This window comes from Streptopelia decaocto, assembly GCF_964273445.1.
Source record: "Streptopelia decaocto genome assembly, chromosome: 9".
NCBI classification, from domain to species: domain Eukaryota; kingdom Metazoa; phylum Chordata; class Aves; order Columbiformes; family Columbidae; genus Streptopelia; species Streptopelia decaocto.
This window is the reverse complement of record NC_138664.1, coordinates 4,265,067-4,281,556: the sequence shown is the minus strand read 5'-3', so window position 1 is coordinate 4,281,556 and position 16,490 is coordinate 4,265,067. Positions and strand designations below refer to the sequence as shown.

Here is a 16,490-nt window from a genome sequence, read left to right as displayed (position 1 = left end):
GTACCTCCTTTTCTGGCATACGTTTATTTTCCTCCCTGTCTTTTCTTATAATAGTTGGCATTGGCAAAATTTATCCACTTACTGTGAAAAGTCTATTATCTGCTCTTCCCCTGCATGCAAAGGGCACTCTATTCCAATACTTCCTTGTCGTAGCCAGAAGCCATTGAAGTCCTAAGGAAAACAACTACTTTTAAAACACTGACTCTATAAAACAATTATTCTTTCACAAATGCACAGTGTTAAAGGCCTGTTCCTGTTCGACTTGGAGGCAATCTGGTTCTAAGAACAAGAACATTTTCTTCATTTCTTAAAAAGGCTCAGGATAACTGTAAGTAACTTTTAATGTCCTCAGTGCATATTTCTTTCCCAAAACCTTTCATCTTCTGCATCAGGACAGCTGCATCTGCAGGCTGTGTACAAGCACAGGGAGCAGCAGCTCAGGAATCAAGCTCTCGAGGAGTCCGAATTGTGCATCTTTCTGGAAAGGGCTCACGGGCAGCCTCGCGCCTGCTGCTGGAGGCACAGCGAACAGGTACGGTACATGTGCAATCAGCAGGCTTGTTAGGGAGCCATTGGTCTGCAGGGATCTTGTATGGCCATCTTTCTGTGATGAGCTATGCTTTGAGGTTCAGTTTCAGAGAAAGATGGTGATGTTTGGGAATAATTTCTTACAATGCTTCCCGTCAAAAGGACAGGTCAAAGTTCTGGAAAAATAAAACTGTGACCATTCAGAGATCTGATGCTTCTCAGTTACATTAAAAAGTAAAACCTGGAAGAATGAAAGCTTGTACATAACATCAGGTTTCCAAACAGTGTTTTGCTATTTGCACCATTAATGGCCAATGTAGGATGTCACCAGCCTAGCAAGGCCACGGAAAAGCAATGTGAGCTAAAGTTCCTGAAAGGGAGTAAAGCATATGTTCTCTGATCAATTTGCAAACACAAGATGATGAGAGAGGAGGAATATTTTGCCTGGCTTGGGCTATTCTATTCTATGCTACCTTAGCTTGGATATAAGCTATAAATGGAAAGGCAAGAACTGATCACCAGGACTAAGCAGAAGAGACCAGCAACAGGAAAACAATCTAGCAGGGGATGGGATGCATCACACATCAATATGTCTCATGGCAGGTCTGCTTAAGGCAAAGGAACGATTACAGCCCACTCCTCAATGAGACATGCAGCACAATAGTGCCAAACTGTTCTTTGTAAAACGGCATGCATGTTCCTCTTTAATTTCTTCTTCTTTTTTTTTAAGGAATGGTCGTCTGAGCCCAGAGGATGGTCGTCTGAGCCCGAGGGATGAACTGTTAACACTAAAAGGACAGTCACTTAAAGATCTGTCCAGCAAGGAGACTGAATCTCTTATTCACCCAAGAACACAGCTGATGAACTTCATGATGTCTAGCAAAGTAAGCATCAAAGTTGTGGTCCCCTCCCTCAACGGTGGGGTGATTTGACAACATTTACTTGAGAGAGATGGGGAATTTGTGCATCAGACATCTGAAGAACATGGTTTTGCTCTTCCTGACAAAACCCCAGACCTCTTGTGGTCAGACGCTGGTGGCTTTCAGCATAGTTTTTTTCCCAGATAAACAGAGGCTATGGGGAGGCCAAGGCCCTGGGAAATTCTAGCAAGGGCTGAACAGCCCTTCCTTTTAGAAACACACAGCTTGACAATGTTGATTTTCCATTTGGAAGATAAGCAAAAGCAGAAGTGGATTTAAGGGAAGATCCATGAATCCTGAAGCCAGAGAGCAGGGTACTGAAGAAGTTTTGTGGATCTAGGATCTATAGCTAGGAACTTCCCATGGTGAGTATTGCTGGAATTTGCTACAGAGAGAAGGGAACACGAGAGAGCATTAACAGGTCAGCAATCCTGGATTCTCACCAAATCGTTCAGTGATCTTTTAATCTTTCTTTCACAGAGTCCATTTCACTGGATTAGGCATTTCATTTCAGGTTTCTTCTCCTCTCATCCCCACCCAAACTAGATGGCACCAAAGGCTCTTCACTTGCAAATTCTGGAGCAAACCCAAGGATGATGACTAAGACAGGGTTAGGCCCCTAACACACATTTACCACTTTGAGGACAACAGAGCTCATCCAGAGATTTGTTACAGACTTCAGATCATTATATTCAAGGAAAAAACAAAAATGCACTTTCTTCCTGTTCTCTGCAGTAGGGTCACACAGAAAACTCTGATATAAACCTAGACTGAGAAAACACCCCTGACTGTAGCTACTATCAGGTCTGAGTAGAATGCACCTCTTTCTAGGATGGCAGAGAACAACTGTCTTACCCAGATGTCTGCTGGATTCTGCCAAGATTTTTGTTTATTTTCTCTCCTTTAAATGCCTAAGTGGCCAGAAAGCAACTATATTAAACTCTTGAAGCACAATACCACCCAAGAGGCAGCCAGGTGAACTGTGCATTTAAAGAAAACCTGCACCAAATTAATCAAGGGTTAATAGCAAAGGCTTTTTAAGCTAGCTAGCTTGATAGGAGACACATCGCAAAATCATTTTCAAAAGGCCTTTTTAAGGATGTTCTCTGCATTTTTTATCGTGAAGAGCTCCACAGCGCAGTAGGATTTTGCTACTTAGCAATGGCTCCACCTGCTGTCAAAGAGGAAAATGATTATTTATTAGTTGAGGATTCTCCAAACAGCACTGCTAAAATCAGGCTGTGGGAAGAAAGTGCCCGATGATGGAAACTGAATATCGCAAAGTGCCAGTTACCTCCAGAAAATAGACAAGCATGGCTACAGTTTCTTGTACATCAAAATATTAGTTTGTCTGAACCACCTAGGGGTACCCAATTAATTTTCTATCAATTTTGACTAAAGAATCTATGAATCTCTTTTTACTTTGGCAAGTTATAATCAAGTTTATAACAAAGTTTTGAGCTGCATTCATCTTTATAAATGCATTTATTTAAAATAATTGATTTTGCTCCGTGGTTTTTTTTTTTTTTTTAATTCATGTTGAAATTTGCGCAAGTCAAATTAGGAGAAGTTTTGTTTTAAAGTTCAAATCACTTTTGAGAATTTCTTGCATAACAATAGCCTTATCCCTCTTCATTTATTTATTTTAGGAAACACCAACATGTAAGGAAAGGCCTTTGGAAGCACTAAATGGCTTTCTGCACAGTAAAGCTGCCTGTCAACGGACTCGCAGTAACTCAACCAGTAAGTTGCAAAGAAGTAATCTTTTCTCTCATAATATTCAAGGGGTGCACAGCACTTTATCCTGTGATGTTACTGCAACGTTGAAAGAAATTGCAGCTATTCTCCACATGTACTCTGGGGTCCTCAGCTAAGATTGCTGATACCTAACAGCATCAGCCTTTATATTCACAATATTCTATAATCAGGGTTTAGTGCATAAGCATTCCATTTTATGTGTATTTGTTTGTTTGTTTTTGGTTTTTATTTGTTTTTGTTTGTTTGTTTCTTTGGTGATTTTGTTTTTTGTTTGGGGTTTTTTGTTGTTTTTTGTTTGGTTGGTTTTTGTGTGTTATTTTTTTAAGTTATATTCTCAAAGGCCAATTCTTTTTCAGTAGGGAACGTTTGCTTTTTACTATATTTAACATTAATGGCTTGATATCCTAGGCTTGAATGGCTTGAATCCATAGCTCAGTATGGATTGAGAAGATCACTCCCTTCACCGAGAGATTTGCAGGAGGAAAAGCATTTCTAAGTAGCATTGACCTGACAAAATGAACACGCAGAAACGTCCAACGCTTGCGAAATAACGCAGCCTCTCTCTCCACAATAAGCAGGTGTAAACCCCTACTGGATGAGGGAGACGGACTGCACGGCACCCCGGCCAGCTGTGCCCTTCAGGGACAGGCAGCCCCACGCCCTCCACACCAGCCGCAAATCTCTTTCCCAACAGCTGGAGTGCTCTGGAGGGAGAGTCCCCGTAAGTGCTGCAGGAAATCGCCTGAAAACCGGACAAAACTCCCTCAAAACTCTGAAATTCTGGCTGCTGTTCCACACACTTCAACATCTGTTAGCTTCACTTTGCTCCATTTAAAAAAGAAAGTGTTGAGCTCTCTTAGGTTTGTAATGAGTACAGTTAAGTCTGGCCCCAATGAACTTCATGCACAGCTTTTGGTAACGACTTTTGTTAGTGCTTAAATTAGTTTGTAATACCCAATTCCATGTTGAAATAGGAGATTTTCATTAAATATTTCATTAAATGTCCATTAAAATAGGTCAAATCTCAGAGGCCGGAGTTAAGAAATCCACTATCTGTGGAATGGAGGTAGAAATAGCGCTGAGAAATTGCTTACCTAGGATATCAAGCAAAGAGGATGTGCTTCACTTCTTCCAGATGTAGAAAGAGGCCTATGTCACAGCTTAATGGAGACAGCAGAGGGTATTTCACAGTCTGAAGAACTTTTGTGAGCGCTAATTCCTATTTTTAGGGAAATGCTGAAATCAGGTTCTGTTTGTCCCAATATAAAGTTATGCAGTGGCAAGATGAGGGAAGGGGTTGGAATTTCTTGTTTCTTAATTCAGTTCTTAGGGGCAAATACGACAATAGTTGTTTAGGATGCCTAAAGGCCACAAGTAGGATTTTGACATGGAGAAGCAACTGAAAGCACCAATACATCTTTCTACACCATCACACCACTTCAATGGCCAACATTCTAGTTTTGCTTTAGTTTAGTCATCACTGCAGGACACTTTCAGTGAGCAGTGAGTTATTGCCTGGCTTCTGAAAATTAGAGAGAATTGATTTTTTTTTTAAATAAATATTTAGTACCATTAGTTATAAAGATGAAAATTTGACGAAAACAAGTTGTCCTAATGCATGTCTATGAATTTCTGGTGCTGTTTTAAAAAAAAAAATATATTAATAATAATAATAATAATATTTTACTATTCACAGGCAATTTCAAGGCCATCTAGATCACTAAGCACTGCACAACTGGTACACACGTCCTGCGGCTCACAGGCATCAGTAATCTCAAACATTGTATTGATGAAAGGACAAGGGAAGGTAAGACTGGTTCTGTTGAGTTACCATAGAGTTTTACTCCATTTCACAAGTGTAAACTGCAAAGTGCAGGGAAGTGACTTCAAGTATTCAGGTTGCTACTTCTGGGTTGCAAATTTGTGATTAGTTATCATTCACTTGCTTTTGTTCATGTTCTGAAGTATCTCTTTGCTGAAGCACAGTTTTTGAGTTCTAACAACAGCTCCACATCAAGCTACCAACACCACCACTGAGGTTCACTGCTACCCAGTTTTGGCAACTGGAGGTAGGCTTGAAATCATAAACTCTGTGGCATCTGCAAGTTGCACTCACACAGCAACCCTAAAGCTTTCTTCAAGTCAGAGCTGAGCCATAAAGACAGCCCTGTTGAGAAGGAAAACAACAGCTACCAGGAATGCACACGATCTCAATAAAAAACAATAAACATTTGAAAAAATAAAACAAACCAAGAACAACCAACCAACCAAATGACCACAAAGCCTGGAGAAAGACAGAAGAATATGCTTAAAATAAGAATATAGAAGCTATGAACATAAACACATAGCTTTTGAACTTGTTGGATAAGGTTCTGAATTTGTTCATTAATAACCTTTCCAGTAAGAATATTTACTATTTTACTTGTAACTATTTAAGCTGTGAGATGAACCTCAGGAATCATTCCATGAAGTAGGATCATCATCATAATTTACAAAATAATTGTTTTCTGTATTTTAGAAGTTTATTAGGATGTTATCAGCACAGTACTTTTACGTTACATTTGAGGGACATTAAATGGCTCCAGAGGTGTGAATTAGTCTTGTAACATCCTTCTAAGGATAGCAGGTAGTGTTTTACTTTTATATAAGGGAAAAAAGGTCAAAAAAGTAGACAAGTAGCTACCCATGAAGGTCTGTTGGTGCTGCTTCAATTTACAACATGCATTAACTCTTTGGTAGAGGGTAAGAGAGAGGGATCTCCATGACACTCATGTGTCTGAAATTAGTAGAAATATCAAAACCTTATGTGGTGTTTTTTATCAGTCTCATTTATGGGAGAGAAAATTAAGGAGAAGAACAGATAAATTTATCTCCCAAGGCAGCTGTTGGATCAAGGGGAAAAAAAAAATTAGATACCATCCTGTGTGTTTATAATAATGAATCGATTGCAGCAAACAAAAAGCAAATCATGAGGGTATTCTGCTGAAATTCTAGATTTATTATACTACTGGCATGTAGTTAACTCTTTTTTAATGGATTATGCTATTCCATTTGTTAATGCTGCCCACGTAGGTAACGCAGAAGAAACTGCAAATGAACCATTACGAGAACTGAACATGGACTCTCACATGCTGTTTTTCTTCATAAATTAGGGTTTGGGCTTCAGTATTGTTGGAGGGAAAGACAGCATTTATGGACCAATAGGCATCTATGTCAAAACCATCTTTCCTGGTGGAGCTGCTGCTGCTGATGGAAGGCTACAAGAAGGTGGGAAATCCTTCTTTCCTCCCTTTTCTCACTCCAGATTCCCAAAGAATGATACCTAAAGGCAGATTATCGTGAAGCTGAAATGAGCCATAAGTGACTTCTACACCTGGATCCATTATTGTATTTGTAAGACTCTTTTTGTGTACACGTATGTATCATGTAACTTACTGCACAGTACAGTAATAGTAACACAGTACATTTTTTTCTCTTTAAAAACAGGTGATGAAATTCTGGAACTGAATGGAGAATCCATGCATGGATTAACACATTATGATGCTTTACAAAAATTCAAGGTTACGTACTGTTCTTCCAGAACAATTTCTGTCTACACACAATGTGCACGTGAACTCAACAGATTCATTCATTCCCTTTTCTTTCTAGCAGGCCAAAAAGGGTCTTCTGACACTTACAGTCAGGACAAGCTTCAGCCCACCTCATTCTGCTTCCAGTTGTCTGTCACCCCACTTGTGTCACTCACTGAACTCTAGTACATGCATAACCAAAGAAAACAGCTCTTTCAGTTCAGAAAGGGCAGCGTTCTCATTAAGTGCCACAAAACCCAATGACAGGGTCATAATGGAAGTTACCCTAAACAAAGGTAAGTGGTAAAATTAACTGAGCACTGGCAAACAAGGCACTGATCGTTTGGTTGCTCTCTGAATGTCTTTCCTCACTAACCTGATTCCTTTCCTGAACTAAGTTTATATAATACCCTAAATCAGATCTTGGTGCCCATCAGTGCACCAAGTGTGAGAAAGTATATTTCTCGGCAACAACTACCAGTTATTAAGCAGATTATGCAGCTCACCAATAATTGTGCAAGCAGCCCGTTTCATTATTGAAAAGGCTCGAAGGCAAATAAAATACATATCTATCTCTGTCACCATCTTCCATTTATAACCAACCACTGGCAGAATGAAAGAAACTTTTAAATGTGGGAACATCAAAGCAATGAACAAAGCAAAGTCTCTCGGAGGTAACAGTGTGACTTACCAAACACAATGTGGGATCCAACAGAGTGATTGTCCAGAGCAAAAAGGGTAAATTCACAAAAAACTTAAACTGCATTATACAAAACAGGAGGATTGAGATGATGCAGCAAACAATAGACACACATGCCTAACTTTTTTTCTTTCCTTAATTTTTGTTCCTCCTTAATTTTTTTTCTCCTTTATTCTGTGTCCTTGTAAAGTCATTTGAATTCTTCGGTAATGACAGATATTTTGCAAAATAAACCTGCTTTGCATTATGTCTGTGATACACCACTAATGAATTGCAAACCAGACTTTGATTGGTGTGCACTCAATTTAATCATAGGGGAACAAAAAAATAGAAAAAAAAAACACAAAAAAAGATAAAAGCAGTAGGAGTAGCAGCTAATATTGAACAATCTCATACTGAATATATAGTTTGCATAGAGAAAACTAATTAAATTGAAGACAGCTTTTAAAAAGTTCTCTTCAATGTTCCAATGGTTTTTTTTGATTGTTTTTTTTTAATTTTTAATTATTCTTTCAGAGCCAGGTGTTGGCCTTGGAATCGGGTTATGTAGCATTCCCTACTTCCAGTGTATTTCGGGGATTTTTATTCACACCCTCTCCCCAGGCTCAGTGGCACATATGGACGGGAGACTCAGGTAGGATGAGAAAGAGTGTCTGTCTTACACCACAAGGTTTTCATTGCTCTCTTTTATGGGCTTATTTTTGACCTGTTTGTGCTTTCTGAGGATTTGGGGTTTAAAGCATATGTGCTATTTGGAGAGTTTGAGCATACGTATTTAAGATACGTCGGGTTTCCAAATATATCACAACCCAGTGAAATTATTGTCTCTTGTTCAGGCTGGGCAAGCTTTGGGGGTCTTAGACAAGCATATAGAATGCTTCCTGGAGGAGATTTTCCAAATGAGAAAGTATCTGGAAAAACCCAAACATATGGCATATTCTGGCTTGTTTGAGTGCCAGTTTTTCCTGACACAAGCAGTTCAAATTCTATCACTACTTGCCCAATAGAAATACAGATTTACTGAAGTTACTTTTACTGGAAATGTAGAAATTAACTTCATAAGATTTATGACCCATGAGTAGTGAACATATTTAGAATTGAACAGAACACAGCATTTTCAGTCAAGGCTTTTTGATTAATATTAGGTGCTCTGTAACACCCCTTTCTACATGACTAAGACCTTAGCTGAAAGAACTGCAGTCTTAGCTATGCAAAAATTAGTATTATATGAATCACATGAATCTTAATGCACGTGGGTATTTGCAGTAGAGAAGAGAAGGGCAGCCTCAGTTTCCATGTGGGCCCAATTTGGATTTCACCTAGAAAGATTCAGTCTAGCAGTCAGCAGGATCACTATGGCATCTCGGTAGAATTTTTCTATTAACAAGCTATTCATACATAGCAGAAACACATCTTTTCTGACCTTAAATAAATCTAGCAGACCATAAAGACATGAAAAAGTGAAGCGTTGACTTGAAAGGAAGGAAGATGTAGGTGGAAGCAACAGCTGAGCTGCAAACAGCAGAAAGATCAGCCACACGCAAGAATAGCTGAAGATGAAGAAAGCTCAAAGGTTGCATGCAACAAGGCAGTTGTATAAAAAAGCCTTGACATCCAGCTCATTCTCATTTCATTTTCTCTAACAGGAACAGAGACGTACAATGATTAATCTGTGATTAAATTAAAGGTCAACCACATGAATTTGTTTGTGTATATGCACATGGGTGAGGCAAGATCGAGAGGAAAAGAAAATCTGTTTTGTTTACATCCTCTCTCTCTTTTTAAACATCTCTGTAGGTGTGGAGATGAAATTATTGAAATTAATGAAACTTCAGTACAAAATACAACTCTCAATGAAGTTTACGCTGTGCTAAGCCATTGCGATCCTGGTGCGGTGCAGATTATTATCAGCAGACACCCTGAACCACAGGTAGCAGACTCTTCTTTCTGACTTCTGATAAAGCATATGTTGAGAACTAAGGCTCAGTGATGGAGCAGGTACTAATCTAAAGGAGGTGGAAAAATGTTGATAACAAAAGATGCTTCTCACAAACAAACCTGAGATATAACCTTGAAAACAATCTTAAATATGAATGCGTAAAATTGAAAGATCACTGCAGACAGTCTTGCATGAGTTTCATATGCTGTGAATAAGGAAGCTACAGAAATACCATATAAGGAATAAATGAAAATATATATCTTACTCAAGAAAGAATTCCCAATAATAAGAAAATAATTTGAAAGGAGGAATATACCGCCCTCAAAAAACCCAAACAAACAACAAACAAACAAACAAAAACCCCACCCGAACAAATAAATGTTTATATACCCATCTTTCGGTAATTAAAATTTAGGTCTTGCTCAGCCAATATTTGTAGTTAAATTAATATTAAAGTATTTAATTCTTGCAAGATTTTTCTACAAAATGCTTCCCAATACCAAATACTGTATAAATGATTATCAAGTTTAAATTGTTGCATAAATGATAATAGAAACATAGTATTAAATGATATTATACTGATAAATCCAGAACTCCATTCACAGTGAAATATGCAAAAGAATATTTATCTTTGAGAGATCCCATTTTATCTAAAAAACAATATAAACAGTAATCCATAGATATACTTTAGCTATACTGGAATATATACAAATCTAATGGTGTGCACTTAGCTTTAAAATTAGCTGATGTGTGGTATAGCTATGTCCACTCATCTCCATTAGAGAACTTGCAGGACTTGGAAATCTTTGTGAAAGGAATAAATGTTTAAATGTTACTCACCCCACAGCAATCTCTTAAGAGTATAATGGCACGATATTTTCTAGGTGTCTGAGCAACAGCTAAAAGAAGCTGTAGCACAAGCTGTAGAAAACAACAGATTTGGAAAGGAGAGACATCAATGGAGTACTGAAGGTAAGGGAAGAAATGCATTCATTGAGACATGGTAATTTTGACTTAAAAGACAGACAGGGTGAGTACACGCTGTGTTAGAATCCTAGGTAAGAGTCAAGTAACCCAGAGCAGAAAGGAAGAGGAGGAAACCTCACAGGACAGTGCTCCTAAAGTGCCTCCTAAATTACCACAGTGATGAGAATAGACCACACCTGTGTGATCGTCAACAAAAAATTCTGTGCAAACTGCCTCTTGCTCTTTCTCATCCTTTCCAGTTCATAACTTCTGCTTAAAGCTTTTCAAACAACAGTCAGCAGATGACCAGGACCATGATAGCAAGGAACTGCACAGTGCAGGTGATGTCCTGGGGACAAACAGCTTGTTAATCCCCTCATGAGTAAAGGCATATGCAGTCACGTTTGCAGCTATTTGCCCAGTTCACCTGTGACATCCTCTCACAGTAACATATTGCAATGATATTCCTTTTAGCGTCCTTGTTTCTTCTAAAGGACCAAAGGTAACGGAATAATCATCAGCAAAACTATACTGCTGATATATATATCCATGGGGAAAAAGTAACATTATTTTGCTGTCCAAGAATGTAACTGTTGACTCTTCAATCTACAAGCCTTTAGTGCATAAATCATACCTTAGCATCAACTGGTGATGCTATTAGCTGCAAATTTAATCAGCTGAATCTTAGCAGTGAGCACTTTGCATGTATCTGAACAGATGCTTTGAACATAATCCTGATACAGGTGTTAAAAAACTGGAAACGAGCTGGCATGGAAGACATCCGTGTGAAAAACACATTGAAAGGAATGCTGCTTATTGCAACCGCAGGACGCAGAAGCTAATGACCCGCTCCAGCAGTGACAGCAGCTACAACCCCAGGTCCTCATGTAGTAACAACGCTGGGTACCAACTGACTGACTTGAAAGGAAGAGTACATAGCCTTGATGTACCGATCACCAGACAGCCTGGCCTGCTGTACTCATTGTCTGGTCACAACTCAGAGAGAAATTCCCCTCCTACTTGTAGTGAGAGAGGTCAGCCCTTGCAAAATGCTAAGAAATCATCAGAGATCCTCGTTAGAAAACCTAAATCATCAAAGCCCAAACCTCCACCAAGGAAATATTTTAAGCAGGACTGTACATGTAATGACCAGTGTAACGCAGACAGAAAAGAAAAGCTTGTATCCGAAGTGGCTGTATCACCTTCTGCAAGTGTTCAGGTAAAGCAACATTTCTCTTGTGTTTGCGTGAGAGGGGGACTGAGGAAGGCAAAGTGACTTTGTATGATGGCATAAAGAAAGGCAGGGAAGAAAGAGAAAGTATGCATGCTTATATGAGAACTGGGTGAAGGGAATGAGGCTCAAGTATGTGCCTTAGTGAAGCCAGTTTAGGTCAAAATATGATGTTCAAAATAAGGTCAGAATGCAGAAAAGTGCCTGAAGCAAATTTTCTTCCATATCAAGGAATCTGAGTTAAAATCCCAGTGAGAGCAGCAGCAAGAATGAACTTGAGTCCCTCCCTGTCATTCTTAAGGAACAAGTGCCACTGGTGGTATTGGACCCTTTCTGGTTCCAGTTTGACTCTGGGCTGGGACTGGAGGGGGTTGCACGGCCTCTGATGTCAGCTCGGTATGGTGGGTCACAACCTCAACACTTAGAGAGGCAAATCATTTATGAAGCTAAGAAGTCACTAAACTGTTTGTTACAGTGATTTCTGTTGGAAGAAAGCACTAATGTTATGTGCAGCAGGCAGTACTGGGTTCACGTACATTTCTGGAGACCAGGAGGTAGTAAATAAACCTATTTAAATTGTGAGGCATATACATATTTGTTGATAAGCTACAGTATTTCAAAACTAAGTATGTATTTGTGAGTTACTAAATTTCAGTTCCCTCTCATCCAAGATAGAACAGAAAGGGTGTTTCACATTTGCATGAGTGTGAGGGATTGTGAGATCTGCACGCTGAAATGAAGTTGTGGTTTGTTTAAAAAAGAAACCTCTTTCCCCTGGGTTTAGTAATACAGCAGCAGAGACGAGCAGATCTCAATGCAATGCAACCAAAACCCCCACAGTTCCCAAACTGCAGAGATCAAAATAAAAAGATACAGCTCAGACTGAAGTCCAAGTATAATGTTAATATCCAAGAAAGTTTTGATTCAGCACCTCAGGTAAGGTCGCACTTTTACCATCCCCTAAAAAGAGAGCAATACAAACATATTCATCAACAGCTACCAGAAAATGAACTTTCTAAAGTAAAATTCTGGCAAATAAGTACTTGTTCAGCTTATCACTGCATGCAACTTATTATTCTTCAGTACTCACTTATTCTAAATGACAAGGAGAAAAAATAAATCAAGTTCAACGAAGTCTATGAGAAGTCAAGCTCTGTTAATGCAGATAACTTCTTCTAGTAAGTCTGTGTATCCCAGGGCAACAGCTCCTTTAAGTCCCCAGGAGAAAGGGTTTCTTGTCAGAATGTATTTCAGGTCATTAAGAGAAGATTTTATTACTGCTTGTCTTTTTGTTTTTTTTCACCTTTATTCCAGAAACATTTCGTATTAGTCAGTTTAAAGCCTGCATGACACAGTATGTGGGGGTTCTGCAGACTGTAAGGTTGTTTTTACATAACCAAGAATGCTTAATTGACATTTTCAACTATGCTTTAAACTGCATCAGTAAAAAGGTAGGTATAGCTGCCATCAGTGAAGAGCAAAGACCAAACTGTCTGTTACTAGTGCCTCCAAATTAGCTACTTTACTTACTGACCATCTGATGTCCATATCCAACAGCAAGAGAACACAAGTGCAGCTTTATTGAAAGACCCCAGTAAGCGGGGGATGGAGAAAGCTTGTCCTAGAATATGAAAACTGCATAGCAAACACCAACACATTACAAAACCAAACAAAACCCCAAACCAAACAAACACGTCTCCAAACCAAAAAAACAACCAAAACGCCAAGCAAATAACCAAACCAAAACCAACCAACCAAGAATCTAAGAATTTGTTCAATCACTATTTTTTTCAGGACAATCTTGTTTGTTTCTAGACCTTCACTCTCTATCTTGTTTGGTTTTGGTTCCTGTTAGTAATTGTGGAGCTTAACTACATAGCAGAAAGTATGTCCAGTGTCAGAGCAGAGCAGATGGTAACTGGGTATCATTGGTTACAAAGGCAAATTCCAGATTACATTTTAATGATGTTGAGAGTGGCATTTACTGCAACCTCAAACTAATCCTCTCACCCTGTTTCCAGCCAAAAACAAGAAAGGGAGAGCTCTGAGACTGCAGCAACAGTTTAGCTGGTGCTTAAGGGCAAAAAGCTTCAACAGAAAAGATAGTTTAACATGAAGTTAGAGGAAATTTGCATGACTGCTTTGCAAAAGTCTACTGAACAACTGATTTTTCTTAAAAAAAGTTAATTATAATAGGCAGTCTTTTAGCTTATTATAAAGTTTAGTGCTAATTTTTTGGGATTGTAATTGCATTTTTTCCACAATCTGTTTACAAGTGGAACCATAAAGTATCACGCCAGCACTCTTCAAACACAGAATAAATGAAGTCCTATGAGGATTACTTCCCAAGCAGAAGTGAAAGCTTGACTTCTATTCAATATTTCTTTTCAGATTGGAAACAAATGATCTTCTTTTTTCAGATTCATACATGGTGTGGTTTGCGTGATTACATTCTGCCACATTTCTATTTCCTGTTTGTTCAGCAGGAAGCTGGAGAACCAGCGCTAGAGAGACATCAAACTGATGTAACCCAGAGCGTCTTCACCACTTCTCCCACAGCGTGTGATACCGGCCACATCGCCGCTGTTCCAGCAGGCAGACATCAAGAAAGAAAAGCAAATTCAGGTACGTTTAATTCCATGGAATTTTTTTTGCAGGTGAACCTAGCATTTAGTTTGGATTCCAAACTGGGTATCAAGCTGACTTCACGTTCCTCTTTAATTGTAGACTTCAACCCCTATCTGTAAATTCTATGGTGAGCAGACGAGATTTCAAACTATTGATTAATCTTTGAGAATTTCTGTTAATGGATAGGCATATTATTGCTGTATTTCTCCAGGTGGAATTCCTTATTTATATTGAAAATTTTATATTAAAGGTTAATTTTAGCATTTCTAAAGTACATTTTTATGCATAGTTTCAAGGCTTAAATTTTGCAATGGTATAAACCGCTGATAATAAGTTAGTATCTTGTTGTGCTAGTTAGAATTAAGGAAACTTAGTGTTAAGGGAACTAGACAACTCTTACAACCTAAACTGTAAGTAATTCTATAAATTCTGGCTCAGATAATTTGAAAAAATGTTGCCTTAAAAATATTTTTATTCATACTGAAACAGATAAGCTGTGTAACTGCACAAACAACAGTTTGCTGCCCTTCAGCTCTATCATGGCTGACATTAAAATGCTTAATCAGTCAGTGATGTAAAAAATATTCCTACTTGACAATTAGGTTTTTACTTGCTAGAAAATGCAACATGAAATGCCCGCACAAATTTAAGGAAGAATAAATATTGATCAAAGGCTCTCAGGGGAGAGTCTTCTCAGAGTGGTGTATACCCATAGAGGTATGAAAGAAAAAAATACTTTTAAAAAGAATTTACTTTAACACCAACTTTTTCACTAGGCTGTGAACAACGTTGCAATTTTAGCCTTCTGTTTTAAGTGTTATATCCTATATTGTGACTTCTATATTCCAGAACTTCAGGTTACCTTTAGAAGTTGCAGGCCCTTTAGAAAAGGGATTTTTGCATATAAGCACAGAAGAGCCTTGTTTTTCAGTTAATTTCAGTGTTGAGAATCGGAACTTGTGGATCAAGAAATGTGAATTTTGGAAAAGTTTAAACTTTTCAGAAGCTTTAAAAAAAATACCTTTTGGGGATTGAACGAAATTCAAATTTAATGAAGTAATAACAATGCATAGATAAGGGACAGAGAAGGAGGCTTTTTTATAATCAATGTTTTTCTAATACAGGGTGTCCACTTTCATCAGTACAAAGGCCTATACTTAAAAGACAAGCACGGGTAGATTATAGTCTTGATACGACAACAGAAGACCCTTGGGTTAAAATTTCTGACTGCATAAAAAGCTTATTTAACCCTACCATGAGTGAAGACAACGTCCACTTAGATTTGCAACCTGGCATCAACACAAATAAAGAGAATCAAAATCAAAGCAGCTCGGAGACAGTTTTGAAGAAATCAGAATCAGAAATAGTCAGCTCAAAAGTGCTAAAACCCGACGAAAATGACAGCGTGAAAAAGGGTCCTCCTGTTGCACCTAAGCCAGCCTGGTTTCGCCAGAGTCTGAAGGGACTGAGAAAAGCAAATTCAGACCTGAAAACACAGTCAGATCAAAGTCCTCCTGACCCTGAGAGTATTTCCAGCAAAGAACGGCAATCCAGCTTATCCCGTGTCTCTCCTAGGGGATCATCAATAAAACAAAGAATAAGCTCATTTGAATCCTTGAGTGCTCCGCAGTCACCTGAGAAAATACACCGAAGGTTTAGCTTAAAACCATCGGCCCAGAAAGAACCCTGTCCCACTGCAACAGGGCCAGAAGTGGCTCCAGCCCATTTAAGCCAAGCCTTTCTCCAGCATTGTGAAACAAGCCCACAGTCTAAGTCATTTGTGGTCACAGGTACCAAGAGCCTGGACAGATCTTCCTCTCCCAGGGAGGTTCCTGCAGCTGGTTCAGAGAAAAGCAACGATGCCAACACCGAACATTCCTTGGGTCTCTTAGCTACAGAAGCTGTTGCAACTCCTCATCTTGTATCAGTAGCAAAAGCGCACAGCCTAAGATCGCGAAGCTTCCCACTTACTGCATCCCAGTCTTGTGAGATGATGAAGCCATATGATGAAAAGTGTAGCAAAATCTATTCCATCAGTAGCCACGTGTCATCTGCTTTAATGAAATCTTTGCTTTGCCTTCCTCAGTCTCCAGTCTCTTCTGGAAACAGCTCATGGGAGACTCCGGACACATTGTCTCAGTCCTCCGTGGAGGAGGATGGGACTTCTGTCTCACCCGCAAGTGAGAATCACCACCTGGACACTGGATTTTCACTGAAGTAAGACACCATATTTAAAAATCAGATTTGCAGA

The 16,490-nt window shown here is 38.9% G+C and overlaps 1 protein-coding gene and 1 long non-coding RNA gene across 3 annotated transcripts in view; one reads left to right on the top strand and one right to left on the bottom strand.

The window, feature by feature from the left end:
* Positions 1–16,490, top strand: part of IL16 (interleukin 16) — a 29,516-nt gene that overhangs the window by 7,980 nt on the left and 5,046 nt on the right. Inside the window, exons 2-15 of one of the 2 annotated variants that reach the window (XM_082060806.1) lie at positions 393–532; positions 1,259–1,412; positions 3,098–3,191; positions 3,782–3,927; positions 4,903–5,013; positions 6,359–6,473; positions 6,693–6,766; positions 6,858–7,071; positions 7,992–8,109; positions 9,273–9,405; positions 10,299–10,386; positions 11,124–11,599; positions 14,095–14,236; positions 15,364–16,456. In XM_082060806.1, coding sequence (XP_081916932.1) covers positions 393–532; positions 1,259–1,412; positions 3,098–3,191; positions 3,782–3,927; positions 4,903–5,013; positions 6,359–6,473; positions 6,693–6,766; positions 6,858–7,071; positions 7,992–8,109; positions 9,273–9,405; positions 10,299–10,386; positions 11,124–11,599; positions 14,095–14,236; positions 15,364–16,456 — 3,098 coding nt within the window. The remainder of the gene's footprint in view (positions 1–392; positions 533–1,258; positions 1,413–3,097; positions 3,192–3,781; positions 3,928–4,902; positions 5,014–6,358; positions 6,474–6,692; positions 6,767–6,857; positions 7,072–7,991; positions 8,110–9,272; positions 9,406–10,298; positions 10,387–11,123; positions 11,600–14,094; positions 14,237–15,363; positions 16,457–16,490) is intronic. The other variant, XM_082060805.1, reaches the window with a different exon arrangement.
* LOC309443666 lies at positions 3,827–5,155 on the bottom strand. Its single transcript, XR_014184842.1, has 3 exons — positions 5,038–5,155; positions 4,301–4,425; positions 3,827–3,948 (listed from the first exon to the last, which is right to left on the bottom strand). It is a non-coding gene; the product is annotated as an uncharacterized lncRNA (long non-coding RNA).